Source organism: Loxodonta africana, chromosome 24 (genome assembly GCF_030014295.1).
Source record: "Loxodonta africana isolate mLoxAfr1 chromosome 24, mLoxAfr1.hap2, whole genome shotgun sequence".
NCBI lineage: Eukaryota > Metazoa > Chordata > Mammalia > Proboscidea > Elephantidae > Loxodonta > Loxodonta africana.
In genome coordinates this window covers 15,633,357-15,659,591 of record NC_087365.1, presented here as the reverse complement: position 1 = coordinate 15,659,591, position 26,235 = coordinate 15,633,357, and the positions used below count along the sequence as shown (strand labels likewise).

Sequence of the window (26,235 nt, the reverse complement as noted above, 5' to 3'; positions counted from 1 at the left end):
CCTTTTTGTGGTTACCTTATTATTTACCCCTATTTTTCTAAGTAAAAACCTAACTTGTATTGTTCTATATCGCCTTGTATCACTCTCCATCTGGCAGTTCAATGCCTCCTGTATTTAGTCCCTCTTTTTGACTATTGTGATCTTTTACCTATTGACTTCCATGATTCCCTGTTATGTGTATTTTTTTTTCAATTAATCTTAATTTGTTTGTTTTTGTGATTTCCCTATTTGAGTTGATATCAGGACGTTCTGTTTTGTGACCTTGTGTTGTGCTGATATCTGATATTATTGGTTCTCTGACCAAACAATATCCTTTAGTATTTCTTGCAGCTTTGGTTTGGTTTTTGCAAATTCTCTAAACTTGTGTTTATCTGTAAATATCTTAATTTCGCCTTCATATTTCAGAGAGAGTTTTGCTGGATATATGATCCTTGGCTGGCAGTTTTTCTCCTTCAGTGCTCTGTATATGTCGTCCCATTCCCTTCTTGCCTGCATGGTTTCTGCTGAGTAGTCTGAACTTATTCTTATTGATTCTCCCTTGAAGGAAACCTTTCTTTTCTCCCTGGCTGCTTTTAAAATTTTCTCTTTATCTTTGGTTTTGGCGAGTTTGATGATAATATGTCTTGATGTTTTTCTTTTTGGATCAATCTTACATGGGGTTTGATGAGCATCTTGGATAGATATCCTTTCGTCTTTCATAATGTCAGGGAAGTTTTGTGTCAGGAGTTCTTCAACTATTTTCTCTGTGTTTTCTGTCCCCCCTCCCTGTTCTGGGACTCCAATCCCCCGCAGGTTATCCTTCTTGATAGAGTTCCACATGATTCTTAGGGTTTCTTCATTTTTTTAAATTCTTTTATCTGATTTTTTTTCAGCTATGTTGGTGTTGATTCCCTGGTCCTCCAGATGTCCCAGTCTGCATTCTAATTGCTCGAGTCTGCTCCTCTGACTTCCTATTGTGTTGTCTAATTCTGTAATTTTATTGTTAATCTTTCGGATTTCTCCATGCCGTCTCTCTATGGATTCTTGCAACTTATTAATTTTTCCACTATGTTCTTGAATAATCTTTTTGAGTTCTTCAACAGTTTTATCGATGTGTTCCTTGGCTTTTTCTGCAGTTTGCCTTATTTCATTTGTGATGTCTTGAAGCATTCTGTAAATTAGTTTTTTATATTCTGTATCTGATAATTCCAGGATTGTATCTTCATTTGGGAAAGATTTTGATTCTTTTGTTTGGGGGGTTGGAGAAGCTGTCATGGTCTGCTTCTTTAAGTGGTTTGATATGGATTGTTGTCTCCGAGCCATCACTGGGAAACTAGTTTTTCCAGAAAATCCGCTAAAAAAAAAATGCAGTCTGATCCCTATCAGAGTTCTCCCTCTGGCTCAGGCTATTTGGATGTTAATGAAGCCGCCTGGGGAGGGTGGGGGAGGGAACAGAGAGATAGGAGAGTAGCACCTCAGAATATAGCCAGAGTTGCTTGGCTTGCTTGGAATGACTATTATATCTGAGATTCCCATGGGGCGCGTCGCCTATGTGTGCTGGCTGTGTGGAGATTGCCCCCGGGAGGTCTGGCCCGCTGGAGTCAAGGTCAGATCCTCCACTTCCAGCCCCACGCCCAGCGTCAAGGCTCCCCTACTGGGACGGTGCACTCTTGACTCCAAAATCAGTCGCTGCCTCCCGGGGACTTCTCGTCCCTCCAGCCGCGTGGCCGTGCCACTCCCGCGAACCAGTTGGGCCCCCTCCCGGGGTTAGTTCAGGTGGGTGGAGCAGCTCCCCGTGCTTGTGCCCTGACCGAGTGTCCCGGCTGGGACGCTGTTCTCCCTGCTCCAATACCAGTCGCTGCCTCCCGGGGACTTCTCCTATCAGCTGCGTCCCACGCCGCCCACGCGACCCAATTGGGCCCCCTCCCAGGGTTAGTTCAGGGAGGTGGAGCAGCTCTCCATGTTTATGCCGTACCTGCGTCCAGTCCAAATCCCGGCGGGATGGTTCCCTGGCTGGGATGCTGCTCTCCCCGTTCCAAGACCAGTCACTGCCTCCCGGGGACTTCTCCTACTGGCTGTGTCCCACGCCGCCGCGGAACCAGCTGGTCCCCCTCCTGGGGTTAGTTCAGGGGGGTGGAGCAGCTCTCCGTGCTTGTGCCGTACCTGACTGGTACGCTGGCTCCAGGCTCTGAAAACAATCACTGTTTCCCCGTATTAGTTCGTTCTCCGTCTCTAAATCTGTGTTTGTTGTTCAGGGTTCGTAGATTGTTATGTATGTGATCGATTCACTTGTTTTTCCGTGTCTTTGTTGTAAGAGGGATCCGAGGTAGCGTCTGCCTAGTCCGCCATCTTGGCTCCGCCTCCGCACTGTCATTTTTATAGTTTGGCACTGCAGTACAAATTATGGACTATCTGTACACCATAAAGGAAAGAAAGGGCTAAAAGAAAAGCCCAGGTTAGTTGGTTCCACCCAAAGAGGAGGGTAGGACAGGGATCTTCACGTTACAATACAATACTACAGCCAGATACTAATGTTGTCCTCCTCCATGATCTTCTAAGTTATAAAATAAATAAGCAAGGCATAAATAGAGGTATAAATTTCTAAGAATGGACAATTACTAAGAATTCTTTCTCCTCATTTTTTAATATTATACCTTAAAATCCATATATCTGAATGAAGAGACGAAAAGTGCTTATTTGATTTTTGTGTACATTAGCTACTTAACCTAACATTAATTTGTAGTAACAAGGGAACATGTTAATTAAGGGGAGGAGGGTGACATGAAAAAGTTCTGTTTATTTTACATATTATAAATTGCCTACCTAATAACCACTCCATTACCCCTCCTTTGATTATAAAATTGTAATTTTGCTTGGGAAGACAATGTGTCTATGAGATTGTAATTATGAATATCCACTAAATTTCCCAGTCTCTCTTTCAGCTGGGAATGTGTGTGACCAAATTGTGCCCCTTTCGCCCTACCCCCAAAATAACTAAGGAGAAGTCTGTTGAAGGGAGATTCTGGAAAAACTTCTGCATTCCAGATTAAAAAAGGGACAGATACATGTGGCACTAACCGTCTCCTCCACTCTGCCTTCCTTTCACCTTGAATGCAGATGAGACACCTAAGATTGCAGGAGCCACATTACAGTCATGAGGTAAAAGGCATGAGAGAAAGACCAAAGAGAGTTCCCGCTATGCTGGTCCCAGCATCATGAGAAAACCAAACTAATGTCAGCAACCAAATACTTCTTACTATGTGGCCAAAGGCCAGGGAGCAGGGGGACATATATAGATTTCCTAAGCTCCAGTCAGGCTTTCTACTGTTTACAGCCAAAAGTATTTCATGGACTAACCACTCTTATTTTAAACTAAATCAAATATAAATGCATCTCAAAGACTAAAGAAAACAAAAACACTAATTTATTGAGGTAACAAGCTAGTTAAATATTTTTCTTGCTTTAATTTTGATTTCCACTGGTACTATGATAATGTTTGGGTGATCAATTACTTGTTTAAACATACACACAGAGACACAAAAATACCAACACAACAAAAATTTCTAAATTTGTCTACTTTGTTTTCAAGTTTTAAAATACTGATTTATTCAGCTATATACTTCTTTCAAGGCACTGGCTGCTTCCTTTGGTACTGAGTAACAAAAATGTGAACATTCAGAAAAGTTATCAAATGTTCTACTCTTTTTATTATACTCACACACTCAACTGACAGCTTCTTTTCTGTAGCCACAACAAACAGTAGGACTGGGCCTTCATCAAGGCTCGCTAACCAAAACTATGCTGGAACTACACAGACAGGACACGGGAAGCAAACTAAATACAGGTCGATTTAGAAAGCAGCTATGTGCCCTTTCCTGTCACATTGCTGAAAAAAAATTACTACGTTTCCTCTTAAAAATTATAATTTTCTGCCCCATCAGCTCATTACCTGGTGGTCTTTTCTTTGTGGGTACATGTTTTATTATTTTCAGTACTGCAGGCAAGACCTCCCAAAGTTATGCAGCAAACTGCTGTAACACAATGCCTCTGGCCCACATCACCCCTAAAGGCTGGGGCTGGGTCTCAGTCATTTTTGTAGGTTAATATTGAACGCAGTGCCTTATAAATATGAAAGTTTATTCTGAATATTAAGATATTTTCCTATCGCTTAACATGTCTAGAATATTCTGTTTGAATCATGCCTGAAGTCAATTTCTTCACTCACCACTATCTCCCTTACCATCCTCCCCTCCTCCACTGCAAGATTCTATCCAGGGTAACTAACTTGGGTGCTGCTGTTGCTGTGTACCGTTCAATCAATTCCAACTCATAGCGACCCTGAAAGGACAGACTTGAACTGCCCCATAGGGTTTCCTAGGCAGAAATCTTTACACTAGGTCTTTTATCCCATGCAGTAGCCGGTGGGTTTGAACTGCCAACCTTTCGGTTAGCAGCTGAGCTCTTAACCACGAAGCCATCAGGGTAGTTTTCTGTTTCTTAGACTGACTAAAGTAAAGGTCACATGGCAAAGACTATGGTGTTTATGACTGTCAGTGGTAGCCACAAAGCACTTGACCACCCATTTTCACTTTTGTTCCCTGTAACAACCCTGTTAGGGAGTAAAATACCACTATTCTCATTTTGGAGCCCTGGTGGCTCAGTGGTTAAGAGCTCGGCGGCTAATCAAAAGGTCAGCAGTTCGAATCCACCAGTTGCTCCCTGGAAACCCCATGGGGCAGTTCTATTCCGTCCTATAGGGTCACTACGAGTTGGAATCAACTCAAAGACAACAGTTTTTTGTTTTTTGGTTTATTCTCATTTTAAAATAAGGAAACTGAGGCTTTGCATGTTAAACAATTCGTTAAGTTCACAGAACATAACTGACTATGGTATCTCTCTCTTTCCACTGCATGGCAAATCTTCACAAACTTCACCTTTATTCTCCCTAATCAATCCATTCCTCTTTGGTGTTTGACTTCACTACATCACAGAAACCATCCTTGCCCAGGTAAAAGTCTCCAGGAGCCAAATTTAACACCCAGGTTTCTTAGCTGTCTTCTCAGCGGTATTTGACTCAGATGATTGCTTTCTTTTAAACTCTTCTGCTGGCTCCCTAGACACTCTCCTGGTTGTACCTCTCTGCCAGGCTGACTACTACTTTTCAGTCTTTTTTGCTAGCTCTTCCTCCTCCCAACTTCTATGTGTTGAACTGTCCCAAGGTTCAGTTTTCAGATCTCTATCTACTCTCATTACATAAGTAAGCTCAACTACTCACATAGATTGATATTCCATTTGATGTCAATAATTTCCAAATGGGTATCTCCTGCCTGACCTTCCCATGAGCTTCAGGCTCACATAACCAACTCCACAGTTATTATTTCCACCTGCAGTATCAAGTTTTTTACTGGAAACCTTCTTGTCCAAGATGATGAGTGGTTGGTTAAAATCTTGAAAAGTTGAAAATTCGTAGGCAAAGGAGTAATCATTAAGAAAAAAAAAAAAAAGACACGTACCTTAAACACTTTTTTTTTTATAACACAAATTTTATTCATTAGCAAATCTTTTCATGTGGGACCATGGTCTTTTCTTTGACTACGGGTCCATGGATAAGTGTTCCATATCATCCCTCTTGTATGACTATAACACACTGAATTATCCCGTGATTTTCAGTTTCATTTTATCTAAAATAGAACAGGAATATAAAGACACTAGCAAAGCATTCTGAATTCTTCTAGATGTTTTACTATTTTTCCCAATCTTTTACAGTTGGCTTGCCCATATTCAATTCTACATCAGTTTTTTTATAACTAAACTCTGCTTTTTCAAGTCTTTTCACTTAATTTTCAAATAGACAACTCTCTTTTTAAACTCAAAATTCATCAGTTTACACAAGATTTAAAAGATTACGTAATTACAATGATAAAACCGACCACCATAAGACAGTAGCATATATATCATCCACCCGCAAGGAACAGAGAGCGTGGCACATAAAAGGTGCCAACTGGCTTTGAGTGTCTGGGTGCTACTGGCATCAGATAGTTCGTTTATAATAAAAATGAAAATCAATGATTAAGACCAGTCCATTAACTGGAGGCGGGTTAAGAAAAGTCTTGATTTCCACTTCCCAACAGGAAGCAATACATTCTCCAGCTGCCCTCACCTTTGTTAGTGTCAATACTCAAATGCTCAAGATAAAACCTTCAATCTGTCCAGCTAAAACGTTCTTCTCTTCCTCACCAGGATATAAGGCATCGATAATTCTTGTCCCTCTAGGAACGCTCCAAATATATCCTGGAAGTATCTCCATCTCCATCCCTATCACCACAGTCCAAACCGCCATCATCTTTCAACTGTGATACCTTCCTGAACAGTCTTCTCACTTCTACTCTTGCCTCCCACTTTGATCTTTTCTCTATGTAGGAAACCCAGGAAAACTTTGTAAAATATGAATGAGACAGCATTGCTTCCCTGCTTTAAACTCATCAGTGGCTACCCGTTATTCTTGAAATAAGATCCAAGCTCCTTGCCACAATCTGCCATTGTGTGTCGTCAAGTCGATTTCAACTCATAGCGACACCATGTGACAGAGAAGAACTGTTCCAGAGGGTGTTCTTGGCTGTAATCTTTAAGAAAGCAGATCACCAGGTCTTTTTCCTGAGGAGCTGCTGGGTGGGTTTAAACCACCAACCTTTCAGTTATCGGCTCAACACTTAACTGTTGTGCTCAACTGCCATGATCTACCAGATTCTAAAGGAGCGAGCCCCTCTCTCTAACTTTGTCCCATACCAGTCTCCCCTTATTCACTCTGCTTTAGGCATACTGACTCCCCTTCTCCATTCCTCCAGTATGCCAAGTCTCCTCTCCCTCACCCCATCAGGGCCTCTGCACATGCAGTTCATTCTTCCTGGAACACTCTTTCACTGACTTTTCATAAAACTTACTTCTTATTTTTCAGGTATTTCCTCAAATGTTATTCCCTCATAGGGGTCTCTGTTGGGCATCTTAACTAGAGGAGTCTTCCTTCCAATACTCATATCCAAGTTATTCTTTTTCATATCATCTTAATTTTTTTTCCTTCATAGCAGTTATCGAACATAGTAACTATCTTAACTATAGGATTATATGTTTCAGTATCTAGCCACTAAAATGTAAGCTCTCATTTTAGTATAAACTTCACCATCTTGCTCATCATTGTTTTCGTACCATCCACCTCTGTACCAAGATTAGTGGCTCAATAAATCTTTTCTGAAACAATGAATTAACTAAATAAGACCAGCTGAAGACATTCCCCATAATATCAATTGATATTCCCATGCATAAAATCCTAATCTGATGTCCACAAAAAAAGACCTGTACAAAAATGTTCTTGGAGCTTTATTCATAATAGTAAAAGACTGGAAACAAACAAAACGTCCATCAAGAGGAGCATAAATAAATTACAGTATGAATATACAGGGGATATTATTCAGCAATAAAAAAAAGAACCAGTGATATAATGTCTCAAAAACATTTTTTGAAAGAAGCAAAACAGAAAGGAGTACATTTTGTATGAACCCATTTATATAAAATTCAAGAAGCAGGTGAAATTCATTTATGAAGATAAAAATCAGAATAGTGGCCTCTAAAGGGTAGGGATTAACTAGAAGGGAACTAGAAATATCCTATATCTTCACAGGTTGATAGGTTACAAAGGCGTATACGTTAATAAAAACTGATTAAATGGTTCACTGTACACAAATTTTATCACATTTTTTTTAAACATAACAAAAATCCCTGCTCATCCAGGTATCACACAGAATGCAGAAACCCAAGAAACAGAGCCATACAACTATCTACTGTCACTGAGATTTACTTATCAATTTATTCATTTGGCTCTAAAATCCTACTTGTCTCTGGAAGAAAAATAAAAAAGTGTGGACCAAACTCATCAATTGTTTCATGTGGCAACAGCCTAAGAACATATCTAATATTATCAAAGATGATTTATTATGCATTTACGTACGGGTAAACCATATAAAACTACAAAAGAAAGCATACACCTTTATATAAGCAACTGTACAAGGACTAATCGTCAAAGAATATTAATGAGGTACTGAGGTGCATCAAATGGCCATGTGATGTGAGCTGTTCATCATGAACTGTGTGCTCACTACCTCCAAGTTACAAGGCTGAGCATGAATGCTGGGGTTTTCAACTTCTTTTTACATCCCAAAACACCTAAGGAATGCTATACATGAACTCATGATGGCAAACTAATGTGTGAAAGCAAAAACAGAATGGCAGAACAGGGAACAGACACATGTAATTAGAGTGTATTAATAAACCTATAAATCCAATATACACATTTCCTTACCCACATGCCCAAAACTCCTGAATAGCCACATAAAAAATCAGCACCTAGACTTGCAGTCAGAACAGCAGTCTGAGCCACATCTAGCTACTGAGCACTGAAAACGTGGCTACTGCAAGTGAAAAGCTGATTTTTCAACTTTATTAAATTTTAATTTTGAAACAGATACTCAATTCAATTAATGAAAAATTTTAAGTATGTCTGGAATAATTGAGTATGTAAATCTACGTTTTCAACTGTTTTAAGAAATTGAAATAGAGAGGACATATTTGCTGTAAGTGTAAAAGACACACGGTTCTTAAAGACTTAATACAAAAAAGGAATGTAAAATAGCTCAATAGTAATTTTTTTGTACATTACATGTGGAAATATTTTGGATTCAGTGGGTTACGTAAAATATTTTAAAATTAATTTCACTGGTTTCTTTTTATTTTCAATGTAGCTGCTGGAAACTTAGAAGTATATATGTGGCAAGCACTATATTTCTACTGGATAACAATGGTCTAGAAGCTTATGTATCTAAATACAGATAGAAGATAAAAGATACCATTATGATGTATTAATTATTAATATTTCAAATACTTCCTGACCTTTTCACTTGATTGTCTTCTTTTCTTTAGTTGAATGAAATCTGTTTCCACCCTTTCTGCCAGCTCTAGTTTCCTCTTGTTTCTTTTAAATGCAGCTAAACTGAATCCTATAAAAGAAACATTAAAAATAACATTTAAGAAGAATTAGGGCAACAGGGTAGACTAGGTACCCTGAAGAGCCTTCCCAGAACAAAATCCTTAAGAATGTTGGATAAAGAGTTAATTTTTTTTTTTTTTTTTCCCAATATACACTGAGGTGGTAGATGAAGAAGAGAAATAACCTAAGGCTAAAGAATTGTTAAAAAGGTAAAATCCAGACAGACAAGTAAGTAAGCCCTGAGGTAGACGCTACCCAGAGGTTTCTGCTAATTCATGTCACTTCCCCCTTTGCCTTTGAAGGACTCTGCATAGAGGACAGAAGATGAAGCCTGGCGACAGTGCAGCATGAGAAAACATATTGGAGATTATCCATACTAAAAGGAGGGAACCCCAAAGAGTGATATGCCCAGTGAAACAGAGAACTAGAAAAAATTTTTCACATACCACCCAAAAATTGTAACCTTGCAAGTCTCAGCTTTGGCTCTAAATGTTAAGGGAGAAAGCCTTCTTAGAAAATTTATGGTCAAGAAGGTCAGTCAGAAAGTTTAGAGAATTCATATTAACTGTGTGGCCTAAAAAATAAATAAATAAAAGCCAGAAGTGATCTCAGTGTGGTAGCCCTTCAGAAAGCCTCCGGGCACAAATGCAATACTCATACTCCCTGGAAAAAGATACCTCAACTTACCCAGACTTTAAAGAATTCCAAGGCTTCAACTAACATGAGCTCATAGCTTTAAAGAAAAAGTTGCAAAACCACATGAGAAATAAACCACCAAGAATAAAATTCAGCCACATATCAGAAAGCAGAATCTGACCTGCAAGGACCTCAGTTACTGGAATAATCAGACACAGAATATAAAACAAATTAAAATAAGAAATAAAAGAAGAAATTGAAAATACAATTAAGGAGCAAAAGACAATAAAATGACCAAGCCAACTTAAGAATGAAAAGAACTTCTAAAAATAAAAATGTATATAATTGAAATTTAAAACCCTGATATTTAGATTTTAATAACCAGTCAGATCTAGCTGCTAACAGAACTCACAAACTGGAATATAACACTGAAAAGGTTATTGAAGTTTTCTGATAATGACAGACTAAGTTATTCAGAGTAATAGTTCCACTGAGAAAAAAAATACTAAAAATTATGGATAAAATATGAAAAACACCACCTTAAAAACACTGAAAACTTCACAAGATATACCAAGCTAAATCCTGGGAGTAAACTGAGGACTAAAGCCAATGTTGCAGCGTTAAATGGTGTCAAGGGCAGCAGAAGTCAAGGCTCACATCCTGTCTAAGGTGGGGAGATCGACAGAAGACATTCCTCATAGCAAACTGGGAATTGAAAGGGCTACTACCCTCACACTAAGGATGACGCAGAACTCAGCAAGTCCATCCCTATCCCCTATCCCAATACGAAGCACATGCAGAAAAGATTATCCTAGATCATAGCATAGAGTGAGGGGAAAAAAGAGAGGGGAGTGTATTCAGAGAACAAAAAACCTATCCCTGAGAGGTTGTATACTAATTTGAACTGGAAATCGATAATAGAAAGATAAGAGTAAAATCTCCAAACTCCTGGAAAAACATACTTCTATATAATCCATGGATCAAACAGGAACTCATAAGGTAAATTTTAAAATCCATTAAACTGAAAAAAATTAAAATACTACATACCAAAATGTGAGACACTTAAAGCTGTGCTGAGAAACTGACAGCACCGAACCTGTATGTTAGACAAGAAGTCAAGTCTCAAATCAATAATCTAACTTCCTACCTCAGGAACCTAGAAAGGAACTGCAGACTAAACCCAAAGCAAGCAGAAGACAGAGCAAGTAAGGGCCAACATCAATACAACCAAAAACAGAGAAAAAGCAAAGAAGGGCTGATTCTTTGAAACTATCAATTGACAAACTTCACGCAAGGCTGAAAAGAAAAAACAGAACAATGTCCCACATGAAAACAGACAGAAATTGCCCATATGAGGAATGAAACAGGACTCTTACAGAACCTGTAGACATCTAAAGGACAATAAAGAAATAATATAAAAAACTATACGTACATAAATTTGGCAATTTGAATGAAATGGACCAATTTCTCAAAGAATACAGACCACCACGACTCACCCAATATGAAATAATTTGAGTAGCCCCATAAATATTAAAGAAAATAAATTTGTAATTAAAAACCTGCCCCCCAAAACAAACAAAACAATCTGCCCAAAAATACTTCAGTCACAGATGGTTTCATTGGAGAATTCTATGAAACACTTAAAAAAATACCACAATTTTACATAAATAATGCACGCCCTCTATGTTTGCCGGTCACATTCTCCCCCACTCCCTATAGGCGGCACCCTCTTAAGTGTCCCTTGCCAATGCTCTTCCAGGGTTGCTGTAAAAAAATTAGCATAGCGTGTTTACAAAAATACCTGGGGGAGAGGAGGCATGGCTGGTAAACAAAAGCAGAAGACACAACTGCACCTTATTTTCATAAAATACAGTAATTAATACCAATTCTGAAGAATCTTCTCCAAGAAACACAAGAGGAGAGAATACCAACCTTTTTTTTTTTTAAATGAAGCTAGTATTTGCTTAACGAATGTGAAGAGGATTGAAAGCACTTACTCGTAAAGATCAAAGACTACAGCCTTCAGTATGGACTGTACCTCCCCATAAAGAAAACAAAAACTCTGACAACTGGACCAATAAGCAATTTATCATGATAAATGGAAAAAATATTGAAGTTGTCAAGGATTTCATTTTCCTCGGATCCACCATCAACACACACGGAAACAGTAGTCAAGAAATCAAATGACTTATTATATTGGGCAAATCTGCTGTAAAAGACCTCTTTTAAGTGTTTAAAAGCAAAGATGTCATTTTGAGGACTAAGGTTCACCTTACCCAAGCCATGATATTTCCAATCACCTCATATGCATGTGAAAGCAGGACAATGAATAAGGAAGACCAAAGAATTAACACATTTGAATTATGGTGCTGAGGAAGAATACCAGTCCCTGGAGAAGGACACCATGCTCGGTAAAGGATGAAGACCCTCAATGAGACGGATTGACACAGTGGCTGCAACAGTAGGCTCAAACACAGCAACCATTGTGAGAATGGTACAAGACTGGGCAACATTTCATTTTGTTATGATAGGGTGGCTATGAGTTGGAACCAACTACATTGCACCTAACAACAGTATTTTCCTGATACCAAAACCAGACAAAAATAGTACAAGAAAATAAAAGCACAGAACAATGTCCCACATGAAAACAGGCACAAAAATGCTTACCAAGTATTAGCAGAGAAAATGAAGCAATATATAAAATGAATTTACACCATGACCAAGTGGGGTTTATTGTAGGAATGCAAGGTTGGCTCAATATTTGAAAGTTAATCAATAAAATCCATCATATAAACAGGCTGAAGAAGACAAATCACATGATCATATCAATCAATGCAGCAGAAAAGGCATGATAAATTTTAACACCTGCTCATGTTTTTTTTTAAAACTCTCATAAAAATAGGAATAGAGAAAAACTTCCTCAACTTGATAAAGAGCATGTACCAAAACAACAATAAATCAAACAAGGCAAAAAACACTATAAATAACATCATACGTAACGTTCAATACTGAATGCTTCCCCCAAACTCAGGCAAGGATGTCTACTCTCATCACTCTTATTCGGCGCAGTGCTAGAAGTTCTAGCAGTTATAGCTAGCCAGAAAAATAAATAAAAGGCATACAGATAGGAAAGGAAAAAAATAGCCGTCTCTATTTGCAGATGACTGTCTACATAGAAAAAAATCCCCAACGGAATCTATAAAAAAAAGCTCCTCGAACTAATTTTACTATGAGTTTAGTATGGTTATAGGACACAAGAAAAACTTTAAAAAATCAATTACATTTCTACATATTAGCAATGAACACAGACACCAATATTTAAAATACAATACCGTTACAATTGTTTTTTTAAAAATGAAACACTTAGGTATGAATCTAAAAAAGCAAACACAGGGCTTCCACGCTAAAACCTACAAAATCTAAAGTAAGAAATCAAAGAAGACCTAAATAAATGGGAAGATATATAATGTCCATCCTTCCATCAACTCAATTAAGATTTGTATTGTCTCTAATTTGGTATACAGGTTAAAGCAACTCCCACCAAAACATAAACTAGATTTTTATATATCTATCTATCTATACAGATAGATAGATAGATAGACAGACAGACAGACAGACAGACAGATAGATATAGACAAGAAGATTCTAAAATTTGTAAAGCTGGGCAAAGGAACTACGATAGATCAATTTGAAAAAGAAGAATAAAGTGAGTAAGTCAATGTTAGGACTTATAGTTATATTACTGTGTGGTGTTGAGGAATAGACACATGGATCAACGGACAGAATAAAAGATTAAGAAACAGACATGCACAAATATGTCCAACTTTTTTTTAACAGTGTCAAAGCAATTCAATGGCAAAAGTATCTTTTTCAACAAATGGTGATGGAACAATTGAACATATAAAGGCAAAAAAAATGAACCTCATCCTAATTCACACTTACACTGCATACAAAATTAACTCAAAATGAATCACAGATTTAAACATTAAACACAAAACTGTAAAAGTTTTGTTGTTATTGTTAGGTGCCAACGAGCTGGTTGTGAATCATAGCAACCCTATATCCAACAGAACAAAACACTGCCCAATCCTGCACCGTCTTCACAGTCATTGTTATGCTTGAGCCTACTGTTGCAGCCACTGCGTGAATCCATCTCATTGAGGGTTTTCCTCCTCTGCACTGACCCTCTACTTTTCCAAGCATAATGTCCTTCTCCAGGGACTGGTCTTTCCCGATAACATATTCAAAGTACGTGATAAGAAGTTTCGCCATCCTCGCTTCAAAGAGGACTCTGGCTTTATTTCTTCTAAGACAGACTTATTCATTCTTCTGGCAGTCCATGGCATATTTAATATTCTTTGCCAATGCCATAATTCAAAGACATCGATTTTTCTTTCATCTTCCTTATTCATTGTCCAGCTTTCACATGCATATGAGGAGACTGAAAATATCTTGAACTGGGTCAGGTGCACCTTAGTCCTCAAAGCAACATCTTTGCTTTTGAACACTTTAAATAGGTCTTTTGCAGCCGATTTGCCCGACGCAGTACATCATTTGGTTTCCTGACTGCTGCTTCCATGGGCGTTGATTGTGGATCCAAGTAAAACGAAATCTTTGGCAACCTCAATCTTTTCTCCATTTATCATGATGTTGCTTATTTGTCCAGTTGTGAAGATTTTTGTTTTCTTTATTTTGAGGAGTAATCCATACTGAAAGCTGTAGTCTTTGATCTTCATCAGTAAATAAAAATTTTAGAAAAAAAAAATTCTCATTTCCTAAGAAATTCTTCAGGATCTAGAGCTAGGCAAAGAGTTCTTAGGCTCGACATTAAAAACAAAACTCATAAAAGAAAAACAGATTTAATTGGATTTCATCATAATTAAAACATTTCTTCTGCAAAAGACTCTGTTAAGAGATGAAAAGACAAGCTACAGACTGAGAGAAAATATTTCTAAACCACATAAATAGAATATACATATATGTTTGTGTGTGTATATATATATGTATATGTATATATATGTGTGTGTGGTATGTGTATATGTGTATGTGTCTGTATATATATGTATGTGCATGTATATATATGTATACATACACACACGTATGTATATATATAAAATGCTCTGGTTGTTTGGTGCCATCGAGTTGGGTCCGACTCATAGTAACCCTATGTACAACAGAACGAAACACTGCCCAGTCCTGTGCCATCCTCACAATCGTTATGCTTAAGCCCATTGTTGCAGCCACTGTGTCAATCCATCTCATTGAGGGTCTTCCTCGTTTTTGCTAACCCCTCTAATTTATCAAGCATGATATCCTTCTCCAGAGACTGATCCCTCCTTACAACATGTCTAAAGTCTGTTGAGACATAGTCTCACCATCTTTGCTTCCAAGGAGCATTCTGGTTGTACTTATTCCAAAACAGAGTTTTTCGTTCTTTTGGCAGTCCATGGTATATTCAATACACTTCTCCATCATATATACATATATACGATTCATATCCAGAAACTATAAAAACCTCACAACTCAATGACAAAAAGAAAAATAATCCAGTGAGAAAGCCGGCAAAAGACATAAACAGACTTTTCACTGAAAAAAATACACAGATGGAAAATAAGCATGCAAAAAAGATGTTCAACACCATTATCCAGAGTAGAACTGCCCCATAGGGTTTCCAAGGCTATAATCTTTACAGAAACAGACTGTTACATCTTTCTTCCACAGGGCAGCTAGAGGATTCGAACCACTGACCTTTCAGTTAGCAGCCGGCACTTAACCACTGTGCAGATTAAAACTACAAGGAGATACAACAACACACTCATCAGAATGTGTGAAATAAAAAGCAGTGACAACACCAAATACTGGCATGGATATTCAAAACCTGGATCACTCATAAACTGCTGGTAGGAATGTAAAATGGTCCAGCTACTCTAGAAAACACTCTGGCAGTTTTCCAGCTAAACACGTAGCTGCCATATGACCCAGCAACTGTCCTCCTGGGCATTTATCTCAGAGGACAAAAACCTATACACAAATGTAAGGAAGAAGTAAAACTATCCCTATATTTGCAGAGAACTACAAAAAGGAATTCAGGAAAGCAATGTCATTTAAAAAAAAAAAATTATATATAATAGCCCCTAAAAAATAAAATACTTAAGAATGAATCTAACCAGGGACGTAAAAGACCTATACAAAGAAAACTACAAAACACTATTGCAAGAAACCAAAAGAGACCTACATAAATGGAAAAATATATCCATTTCATGGATAAGTAGACTCAACATTGTGAAAAGGTCAGTTCTATCCAAAGCAATCTACAACACAATCCCAATCCAAATACCAAAACAGCATTCTTTAACAAGATGTAAAAACGAATCATTAACTTCATATGAAAAGGAAAGAGACCTCGGATAAGTAAAGCACTATTAAAGAAGAATAAAGTCAGAGGCCTTGCATTGCCTGACCTCAGAACCTTCTATAAAGCTATGGTAGTCTGAACAGCCTGGCACTGTTACAAAGACAGGCACATTGACCAACGGAACAGAACTGGGAACCCAGATATACTTATGGTCACGTGATCTTTGACAAAGGCCCAAAGTCTATTAAATGGGGAAAAAACAGTCTTTTTAACAAATGGAGCTGGCAAAACTGGATGTTTACCTGTAAAAAGAAAAAAAAAAAATGAAACAGGACACATACCTCACGCCATACACAAAAACTAATTCAAAATGGATCAAAGACCTAAACATAAAATAAAAAATTACAAAGATCATAGAAGAAAAAATAGGGCCAATTCTGGAGGACCTAATACACAACATAAATAGGACATAAACCATTAATTAATAATACACAAACAGCAGAAGATAGATAACTACGATTTTCTAAATATTAAACACTTACACTCATCAAAAGACTTCACCGCAAGAGTAAAAAGAGAATCTACACCCTGGAAAATTTTGGCGATAACAAATCCAACAAAGGTCTGATCTCTAAAATCTATAGGAAAGTCCAACACCTCTACAACAAAAAAGCAAACGATCCAATTAAAAAACAGCCAAAGGATATGAACAGACACCTCACCAAAGGAGACATTCAAGTGGCTAACAGACACATGAGGAAATGCTCACGATCATTAGCCATTAGAGAAATGCAAACCAAAACTACTATGAGATACCATCTCACTCCAACAAGGTTGGCATTAATCCAAAAAACACAAATTAATAAATGTTGGAGATGTTGTGGAGAGACTGGAACACTTATACACAGCTTGTGGGAATGCAAAATGGTACAACTACTTAGGAAATAGATTTGGCCCTTCCCTAAAAGCTAGAAATAGAACTACCATATGATCCAGCCATCCCACTCCTTGCAATATATCCTGGAGAAATAAAAGCTTTCACACGAATAGATATATGCATACGCATGTTCATTGGAGCACTGTTTACAAGAGCAAAAAGATGGAAACAACCAAGGTGCCCATCAATGGATGAATAGATAAACAAAATATTGTACATTCACACAACGGAATACTACACAACAATAAAGAACAATGATGAATCCATGAAATATCTCATAACACGGAAGATCTGGAAGGCATTATGCTGAGTGAAATTAGTCAGTCAGTTACAAAAGAACAAAGATTGTATGAGACCACTATTATAAGAACTCAAGAAAAGGTTTAAACACAGAAGAAAACATTCTTTGATGGTTACGGGGTGCGGAGGAAGAGAGGGGTATTCACTAATTAGACAGTAGACAAGAATGATTTTAGGTGAAGGGAGGGACAATACACAATACAGGGGAAGTCAGCACAACTGGACTAAACCAAAAGCTAAGACGTTTCCAGAACACAACCAAATACTTCAAGGGACAGAGTAGCAGGGGCAGGAGTCTGGGGACCATGGTTTCAGGAGACATCTATGTCAACTGGCCTAACAAAGTTTATTAAGAAAACATTCTGCATCCCACTTTGGTGACAGGTGTCTGGGATCTTAAAAGCTAGGAAGCAGCCATCTAAGATGCATCAATTGGTCTCAACCCACCTGGAGCAAAGGAGAATGAAGAACACTAAAGACACAAAGGAAAATAAAAGCCTAAGAGAAAGAAAGGGCCACATAAACCAGAGACTCCATCAGTCTGAGACCAGAACTAGATGTTGCCTGGCTACCACCAAGGACTGTCCTGACAGGGAACACAACAGAGAATCCCTGATAGAGCAGGAGAAAAGTGGAATGCAGACTTCAAATTCTAATAAAAAGACCAGACTTAATGGTCTCACTGAGACTGGAGGGACCACAGAGGTCATGGCCCCCAGAGTCTCTGTTAGCCCAAAACTAAAACCATTCTCAAAGCTAACTCTTCAGTCAAAAGATGAGACTGGACTCTAAGACATAAAATGATACTGGTGAGGAGTGTGCTTCTTAGCTCGAGTAGACACATGATACTATGTGGGCAGCCCCTGTCTGGAGGCGAGATGAGAAGGCAGAGAGGGACAGGAGCTGGTTGAATTTAAACAGGAAATACAGGGCAGAGAGAAGGAGTGTGCTGTCGCATTGTAGAGGGAGTAACTAGGGTCACACAGCAATGTGTGCAGGAACATTCATGGAATCATCAATACTAATGGCAAAGCTGAGGAAGAAACTGAATGTCCATCTATAAAAAAACAGTGTATGGTAAAGTGCCACTCAGCAGTTGAAAAAAAATCAATTGACCTACATGTATCAACATGGGCATATTTCAAAATATATTTTGCTGATTGACAAAAAGTACAAAAAATACTATTATACTATTTAATAACTTACAAAAAGAATAATACCACATGTAGCATTAGGGTGGGTACACAGCGCATGTATATAAAAACACAAAAACAGAGAGGTGCAAATCAAACTCAGAACCATGGTTACCAGAGTGGACAGGGGAAGCTGGGAATGGCAAAGGAAGTAAAGAAAATGTTTAGGTTTACCTGGAATATTTCAATTTCTAAAAAGATAACATATTTCTGTACCACACAATTAAAAAGTAATAAATATTATGCTTAAATAATGAACTCTCCTTTATAACGTAAAATTTGTTACCTAAAGGTGTAAATTCACAAATCATAGATTCCAGCTCCCAGATACGAAAAATTAGCTTATGTCAAATTAATCCACAGACCAATAACAATTACAAACTATGGACAGAACTAAAAAAGTAAAATAAAAACTATTTGAAGGAGAGTGACCAAAACCTGGCAGAAATAAGAGGAGATTTGATCACTGAAAGAAGGGAAATACACTGGGTGAGAAACACATTTCTATAGTTTTTCCCATGAGGCACTTCCCAGTCTATGAGATATACAGAAAACTGAGCTTAAGCAGAAACCACAGTCTTATTAGCCTGAGATGAAGGACCCTGGGGCTACTATATCAAACCAAAAAAACCAAATCCTTTGCTGTCGAGCCAGTTAAGAGTCACAGCTACCCTACTGGACACAGCAGAACTGCCCCATAGGGTTTCCAAGGAGCAGCTGGTAGATTTGAGCTGCCAACCTGTTGGTTAATAGCTAAGCTCTTAACCATGCTTAATCCCAGGCTCTGAGGCTCCTATAAACCAGCTGGAAATTGAAGGAAGAATCCTGGAAATCAGAAAGCTACAGAAAGGGGAGCCCCAATATCCCCTCAAATCCTTTGATGTGTCCTTAACTACCCTTGCAGGATGTATGATTCCATAAAGTCTAGTAAGAAAACAACAGCTGAAAAGCTAATAGAGATTTTGGAAATTGCCACTGTAGCAAAGAGAGAGTTTAAAGTTTGAGGCTTTCCACTAAAACTCCAGAAAGGCCTTATCTTAGGACTAAAGATCACATGGTAGTACTAAAGAAATAACTATAGAACAAAGAGCAAAGCTGAAATAGACTGACTTTAAGAAAACCTAAGACCAAGTTGTAATAAAATAAGGTGATTCACAAATAACTGAATTACATACTAGAACAAAACTCAATATTCTTCAAAAGAAAATAACAGAATCCATAAGTCTCTAAAATTTATCAACCATGATGTATAGTTAATAATTTAAAAAATGTATTAGACATGCAACAAAATAGGAAAATGGGATCCAGGGTCAAGGGAGAAAAATCTATTAATAGAAACTGACTCACACAAGACCTAAATTTCAAAATTAACAGTAATGTTTTTAAAATAACAATGATAAATATGTTAATGTGGAGCTAATAGGTGAAGATGTAGAGAATTTCAAGAGATATGAAAACTAAAAAAAGAAAAAAGAAGAACCAAATGGAAATCTTAGAACTGAAAACACTGTATTGTAACTTTTAAAAAAATCATTGCATATGATAAGCATCAAATTGGACAATGCTGAAAAGGTCAGTGAATTTCAAGGATAGGTCAAGAGAAATTATACAAGCTAAAGCACAGAGAGAAAAAAAAGATTTACAAAATGAAAGCCTCAATAACGTGAGACACTATATTTTAACACAAGTGTAACCGAAGTTCAAGAAGCTTATTTCTATGGGCATGAAAAAAAAAAAAATCCAAAGAAAGAGTGTTCAAAATTTTTCCAGATTTCATAAGAATTTTAACCCACAGATTCAGAAAGCACAGCAAAAACTGGACACAAGGAAAATCGCACCTAGTAATATCATGGTCAAACTGCTGAAAACCAAAGATAAAGAACAAATCTTAAAGGCACTTAGAGAAAATAAGACACAACATTCAGAAAAACAACGATAAGAAAGATGGCTGACTTCCCATCAGGAACAATGGCATCTTTACCGTGCTGAACAAAAAGTCCATCAGCCTAGAAGTCTACATCAAAAAAAAAAACTTTTTTTTTTTTTTTTATATTGATGGCAAAATAAAAATTTTTCAGATACTGAAAACTGGGAGAATTTTTCACCAGCACAACCAAACTACCAGAAATGTTAAAGGAATTTCCAGGCTGAAAGAAATGATACCAGATAGAAATTCCTATCTACATGCAGGGAAGACATATTAAATATGTGTAAAAACACTGGAAATTTAAGAAACTATTTTAGGATGAGACATTTTAGAATATGCCTCAGAAGCGGATTCTAAAATCTTCTGGGACACTCTTGGGTGGCAGAGGGGTGGGGGGACCCTACAAAGTATGCCTCCCAAAAAGGTAATCTAATATAAAGCATGTCATTAACCCACATTAACATGTAATATAATTTTTTACTGAAGATTAGGCAATAAGCATAATGTAAGATGGAACTTTCTTTTCATTTCTTTTTAATTTAACTGTGCTTTAAGTGAAAGTTTACAGTGTAAATGTGTTTCTCATTCAAAAATTTATACACAGACTATTTTGTTACACTGGTTGCAATCCCTGCAATGTGTCAGCACTCTCCCACTTTCCCATTACACCATAGGTTCCCTGTGGCCATTCATCCAGTTTTCCTGTCTCCTCCTGCCTTCTCATCATTGCTTTTGGGCAGGTGTTGCCCATTTGGTCTCCTATACTTGACTGAACTAAGAATCATGTTCCTCACATGTGTTATTGTTTGTTTTATAGCCCTCTCTAATCTTTGGCTGAAAGGTAAACTTCAGGAGTGGCTTCATTTCTGAATTAGAAGAGTGTTTGGGGGCCATAGTCCTGGGGCTTCCTCCAGTCTCTGTCAGACCAGTAAGTCTGGTCTTTTTTTGTGAATTTGAATTTTGTTCTACATTCTTCTCCCACTCTGTCTGGCACCCTCTACTGTGATTCCTGGCAGAGCCTTTGGTGGTAATAGTCAGGCATCATCTAGTGCTTCTGGGCTCAGGTTGGTGGAGACTGGTTCATGTGGTCCATTAGTACTTTGGACTGATATTTTCCTTGTATATTTGATTTTCTTCATTTATCTTTGCTCAGAATGTTATGGGACCAACAGATATATTTTAGATGGCTGCTCACAAGCTTTTAAGCTACTAGACACTACTCACCACACAGGCTGTACAACATTTTCTTTATGAACTATGTTATGCCAATTGACCTAGATGTTCTCTGAGACCATGGTCCCCAGCCCACAGCCCCAGTAACTCAGTCCCTCAAGGTGTCTGGTTGTGTCTAGAGGCAGCTGTTTGAACAGAACAAGGGGAAACTGCACGGTTTAAAGCCGGAAAAGGTGTGCGTCAGGGTTGTACCCTTTCACCATACTTATTTGGTCTGTATGCTGAGCAAATAATCCTGAACTATGTGAAGAACTCAGCATCAGTATCAGAGGAAGACTCATTTACAACCTGAGATATGCAGATGACACGACTTTGCTTGCTGAATGTGAGGAGGACTTGAAGCTACTGATGAAGATCAAAGACTACAGCCTTCAGTATGGATTACACCTCAACATAAAGAAAACAAAAATTCTCACAGCTGGACCAATAAGCAACATCATAATAAATAGAGAAAATATTGAAATTGTCAAGGATTTCATTTTATTTGGATCCACAATCAATGCCCATGGAAGCAGCAGTCAAGAAATCAAAGGACGCATTGCCTTGGGCAAATCTGCTGCAAAAAGACCTCTTTCAAGTGTTAAAAAACCAAGATGTCACTTTAAGGACTAAGGTGTGTCAGACCCAAGCCATGGTATTTTCAAGCACCTCATATGCATGTGAAAGCTCGACAATGAGTAAGGAAGACTAAAGAAGAACTGACACCTTACAATTATGGTGTTGGCGAAGAATACTGAATATACCATGGACTGCCAAAAGAACAAACAAATTTATCTTGGAAGAAGTACAGCCAGAATGTTCCTTAGAAGCAAGGATGGTGAGAGTTCATCTCACATATTCTGGACATGTTATCAGGAGGGACCAGTCCTTGGAGGAAGACATCATGCTTGGTAAGAGGTCAAGGAAAAAGAGGAAGACTCTCAACAAGATGGATTAAAACAGTGACTGCAGCAATGGGCTTAAGCGTAACAACGATCATGAGAATGACAAAGGGCTGGACAGTGTTTCATTCTATTGTACGTCGGGTCACTATAAGTCAGAACCAACTCGACAGCACCTAACAACAACAATAGGAAGATTCTATGGCTTTGCCTTGGTCGAGTTTTGCTCTGCCTCTAATATCATGTGTTGTCTTTTCCTTCACCAAAGTTAACACCTGTCTACTATCTAGTTAGAGATTTCCTCTTCCCAACCCTCCTCTCTCTGGTAACCATCAAAGATTTTTTTTTTCCTGTGTGCAAATCTTTTCATGGGTTTTTATAATTATGGTCTCATACAATATGTCCTTTTGTGTTGACTTATTTCACACAGCATAATGTCCTCTAGCCCACGTTGTGAGATGTTTCACAGATTCAGCATTGTTCTTCACAGCATTGTTCTTTATCGTTAAGTAGTATTCCATTCTGTGTATGTACCATAATCTGTTTATCCTTTCATCTGTTTAAGGGTATTTACGTTGTTTCCATTTTTTTGTTATTGTGAATAATGCTGCAATGAACACGGGTGTGCATATGTTTATTTGTGTGACAGCTCTTATTTCTCTAGCATATATTCCTAGGAGTGGAATTGCTGGATCATGCGGTATTTCTATTTTTACATTTTTAAGGAGGCACCATATCATTTTCCACAGTGCTTGTACCATTTTACATTCTCACCAGCACTGCATAAGAGCTCCAATCTCCCCTCAACCTCTCCAACATCTGTTATTTCTTCTTTTTTTTTTGATTCATGCCAGTAACCTCGAGGTAAGATTTTACCTCACCGTAGTTCTGATTTGCATTTCTCCAATGCCTAAGGGTCACAAGTATTTCCTCATGTGTCTGTTAGCTGCTTGAATGTCTTCTTTGGTGAGGGTCTGTTCATATCCTTTGCCCGTTTTTTAATTGGACCATTGGTCTTTTTGTTGTTGATGTGTTGAAGTATTCCACAGATTTTAAGAGATTAGATTCTTGTCAGATATGTTGTAGCCAAAAAAAAATTTCTTCCCCAGTCTGTAGGTTCTCTTTTTACTCTTTTGGTGAAGTCTTTTGATGAGCTTAAGTGTTTAAATTTTAGGAGATCCCAGTAATGTAGTTTATCTTCTGGTATTTGTGCATTGTTATTTCAGTTTATATTCTCTTATGCCTTGTATTAGGGCCCCTAGCACTGTCCTTGGCGTAGTGGTTAAAGAGATACAGCTGCTAACCAAAAGGTCAGCAGTTTGAATCCACCAGGCACTCCTTGGAAACCCTGTGGGACAGTTCTACTCTGTGCTATATGGTTGCTATGAGTCAAAATTGACTCAATGGCAATGGGTTTTTTTTTTTTTTTTTTTTTTTTTGGTTTAGCATTGTCCTTATTTTTTCTTCCATGATCTTGATCATTTTTGGTTTTATATTCAGGTTTTGATCCATTTTGAGTTAGTTTTTGTCTATGGTGTGAGATATGGGTCCTGTTTCATTTTTTTACAGATAGACACCAGTTTCGCCAGTACCATTTGTTAAAAAGACTGTCTTTCCCCCCATTTAATGGATTTTGGTCTTCTGTCAAAGATCAGCTGACCATAAATGGGTGCACTTAAGTGTAGGCTCTCAATTCTGTTCCATTGGCCTATGTGTCTGTTGTTGTGCTTGTACTATGCTGTTATGACTACCATAGCTGTATGGCAGGCTCTCAGATCAGGCAGTGTGAGGCTTCAATAATGCTTTGTTATCCAGGGCCTCTTCCCTTTCCATATAAAGTTGATGATTAGTTTTTCTATCTCATTAAAGAATCCTGTTGGTATTTGGATTGGGATGGCATTATATCTGTAGATCGCTTTGCATAGCACTGACATTTCCACAATGTTCAGTGTTCCTATCCATGAGCATGGTATGTTTTTACATATATGTAAAGTTTCTTTTGGTTTCTTGCAGTAGTGTTTTGTAGTCTTCTTTGTATATGTCTTTTAATCCTTGGTTAGATTTATTTCTAAATATTTTATCTTTTTAGGGGCTATTATAAATGGTATTATTTTCCTGATTTCCTTTTTTGTAGTTCTCTTTGTTAGTGTATAGGAATTCAACTGATTTTTGTATGTTTATCTTGTATCCTGCTGTTCTGCTGAATCTATTGGTTCTAGTAGTTTTCTAGTGTAATCTATGGGGTTCTCTATGGATAGGATCATATCATCTGTGAATAGGGATAGTTTTACTTCCTCCTTTCCAATTTGGATGCCCTTTATTTCTTTTTTTCTTTTGCCTTATTACCCTAGCTAGGTTTTCTAGCACAATGTTAAATAGGACTGGTGATAAAGGGCATCCTTGTCTTGTTCCCATTCTCAAGTGGAATGCTTTTAGCTTCTATCCATTGAGAATGATGTTAGCTGTTCATTTTGTATAGGTGCCCTTTCTAATGTTGAGGAATTTCCTTTCTATTCCTGTTTTATTGAGAGTTTTTATCAGAAATAGTTTTGAACTTTATCAAAGGCCTTTTCTGTGTCAATTAAGAGGACTATATGATTCTTTTATTTATGTGGCAGATTAAATTGATTGATTTTCTACTGTTGAGCCATCCTTGCATACCTAGTATGAATCCTACTTGGTTGTGGTGTATTATCTTTTTGATATGATGCTGAACTATATTGGCTAGAATTTTGTTGAAAATTTTTGCCTCTATATTCATGGGAGATACTGGTCTGCAATTTTCTTTTTTTCCTATGGTGTCTTTTTCTGGCTTTGGTATCAGGGTTATGCTGGCTTTTTTTTTTTTTTTTTAATCAAAATAATAAATCTAATTTCTCAGTTTAAGTTCACCACAGTTCACTATCTTTTTACAGAAAGCAGATATATATATATATCTCGCTTAACTTTCACATACCTTATTAATACACAACACATTTCTTGCTGGTTGGTTATATAAGTCCTGAAATCTACGGCAAATTATGCTTTTCTATCACAAACAAAAAACCTAATGCATAGTCAAAAATACCTTTTTCAGCCTGCAAAACCCAGTAATAGCCATTTTATGACATATATACTATACATTCCAAAGTGAAAGTGGCAGACTCAACATCTGAGTTTATCTCCACACCCTAATAAAAACCTACTTCAAGAAATTTAAGGAGAAACAAAGATTTAAATATACAAAGGATGCAAAGAAGGGATAAAGATGATGAAGAGAATAATATCAATAATACCTTAGAAAATATAAAGTAGGTGGACAAACAGTAACTGACTGAGCAGAAGAAGATTAACTCCAATGTCTAGAGCAGCCAAGGCCACACAGGGCTAACTAATTTCTACCAAAGTAATTTCTGCTGAAAAGTTCAGGTTTACTATTTAGACGGGTTGAACCAGATGGGCCCCAAATTAGTAGACATCAAGCACACCTGAGACAGATAACAGGCGATCTACTAAAGGTGGGTTACATACCTCTGAAAAAGAAAAAGTGAGACCGCCAGACCTTTCCTTGTTATGGAACCAGAATACTGCCAAAAGTTGAGATTTCTCTCTCAGAAAACCTACAGACATTTGGTTTTGTTGGAGAATGCCTGGGTGTTTCCCCAACAAAAAAAAATCTGATCTCACCGCCCACCATGAAGCCAACCAGATCTGCCCTCCCACAAAAAGCTTACAATTGTTTTTTAAATTCCACTTACTTTTTCATAAATACAAAAAC

General features: G+C 37.6%; 1 protein-coding gene across 5 annotated transcripts in view; it reads right to left on the bottom strand.

Moving 5' to 3' along the window:
* TASP1 (taspase 1) overlaps window positions 1-26,235 on the bottom strand; it is a 351,413-nt gene that overhangs the window by 212,099 nt on the left and 113,079 nt on the right. For all 5 annotated transcript variants that reach the window (XR_002786162.2, XM_003411457.4, XM_064275770.1 and 2 more), the window contains one exon: window positions 8,920-9,026. Coding sequence is in view for 4 of the 5 variants with exons in the window: in XM_003411457.4 (XP_003411505.1) it covers window positions 8,920-9,026 (107 nt within the window). In the remaining variant the exon portion in view is untranslated. The remainder of the gene's footprint in view (window positions 1-8,919; window positions 9,027-26,235) is intronic.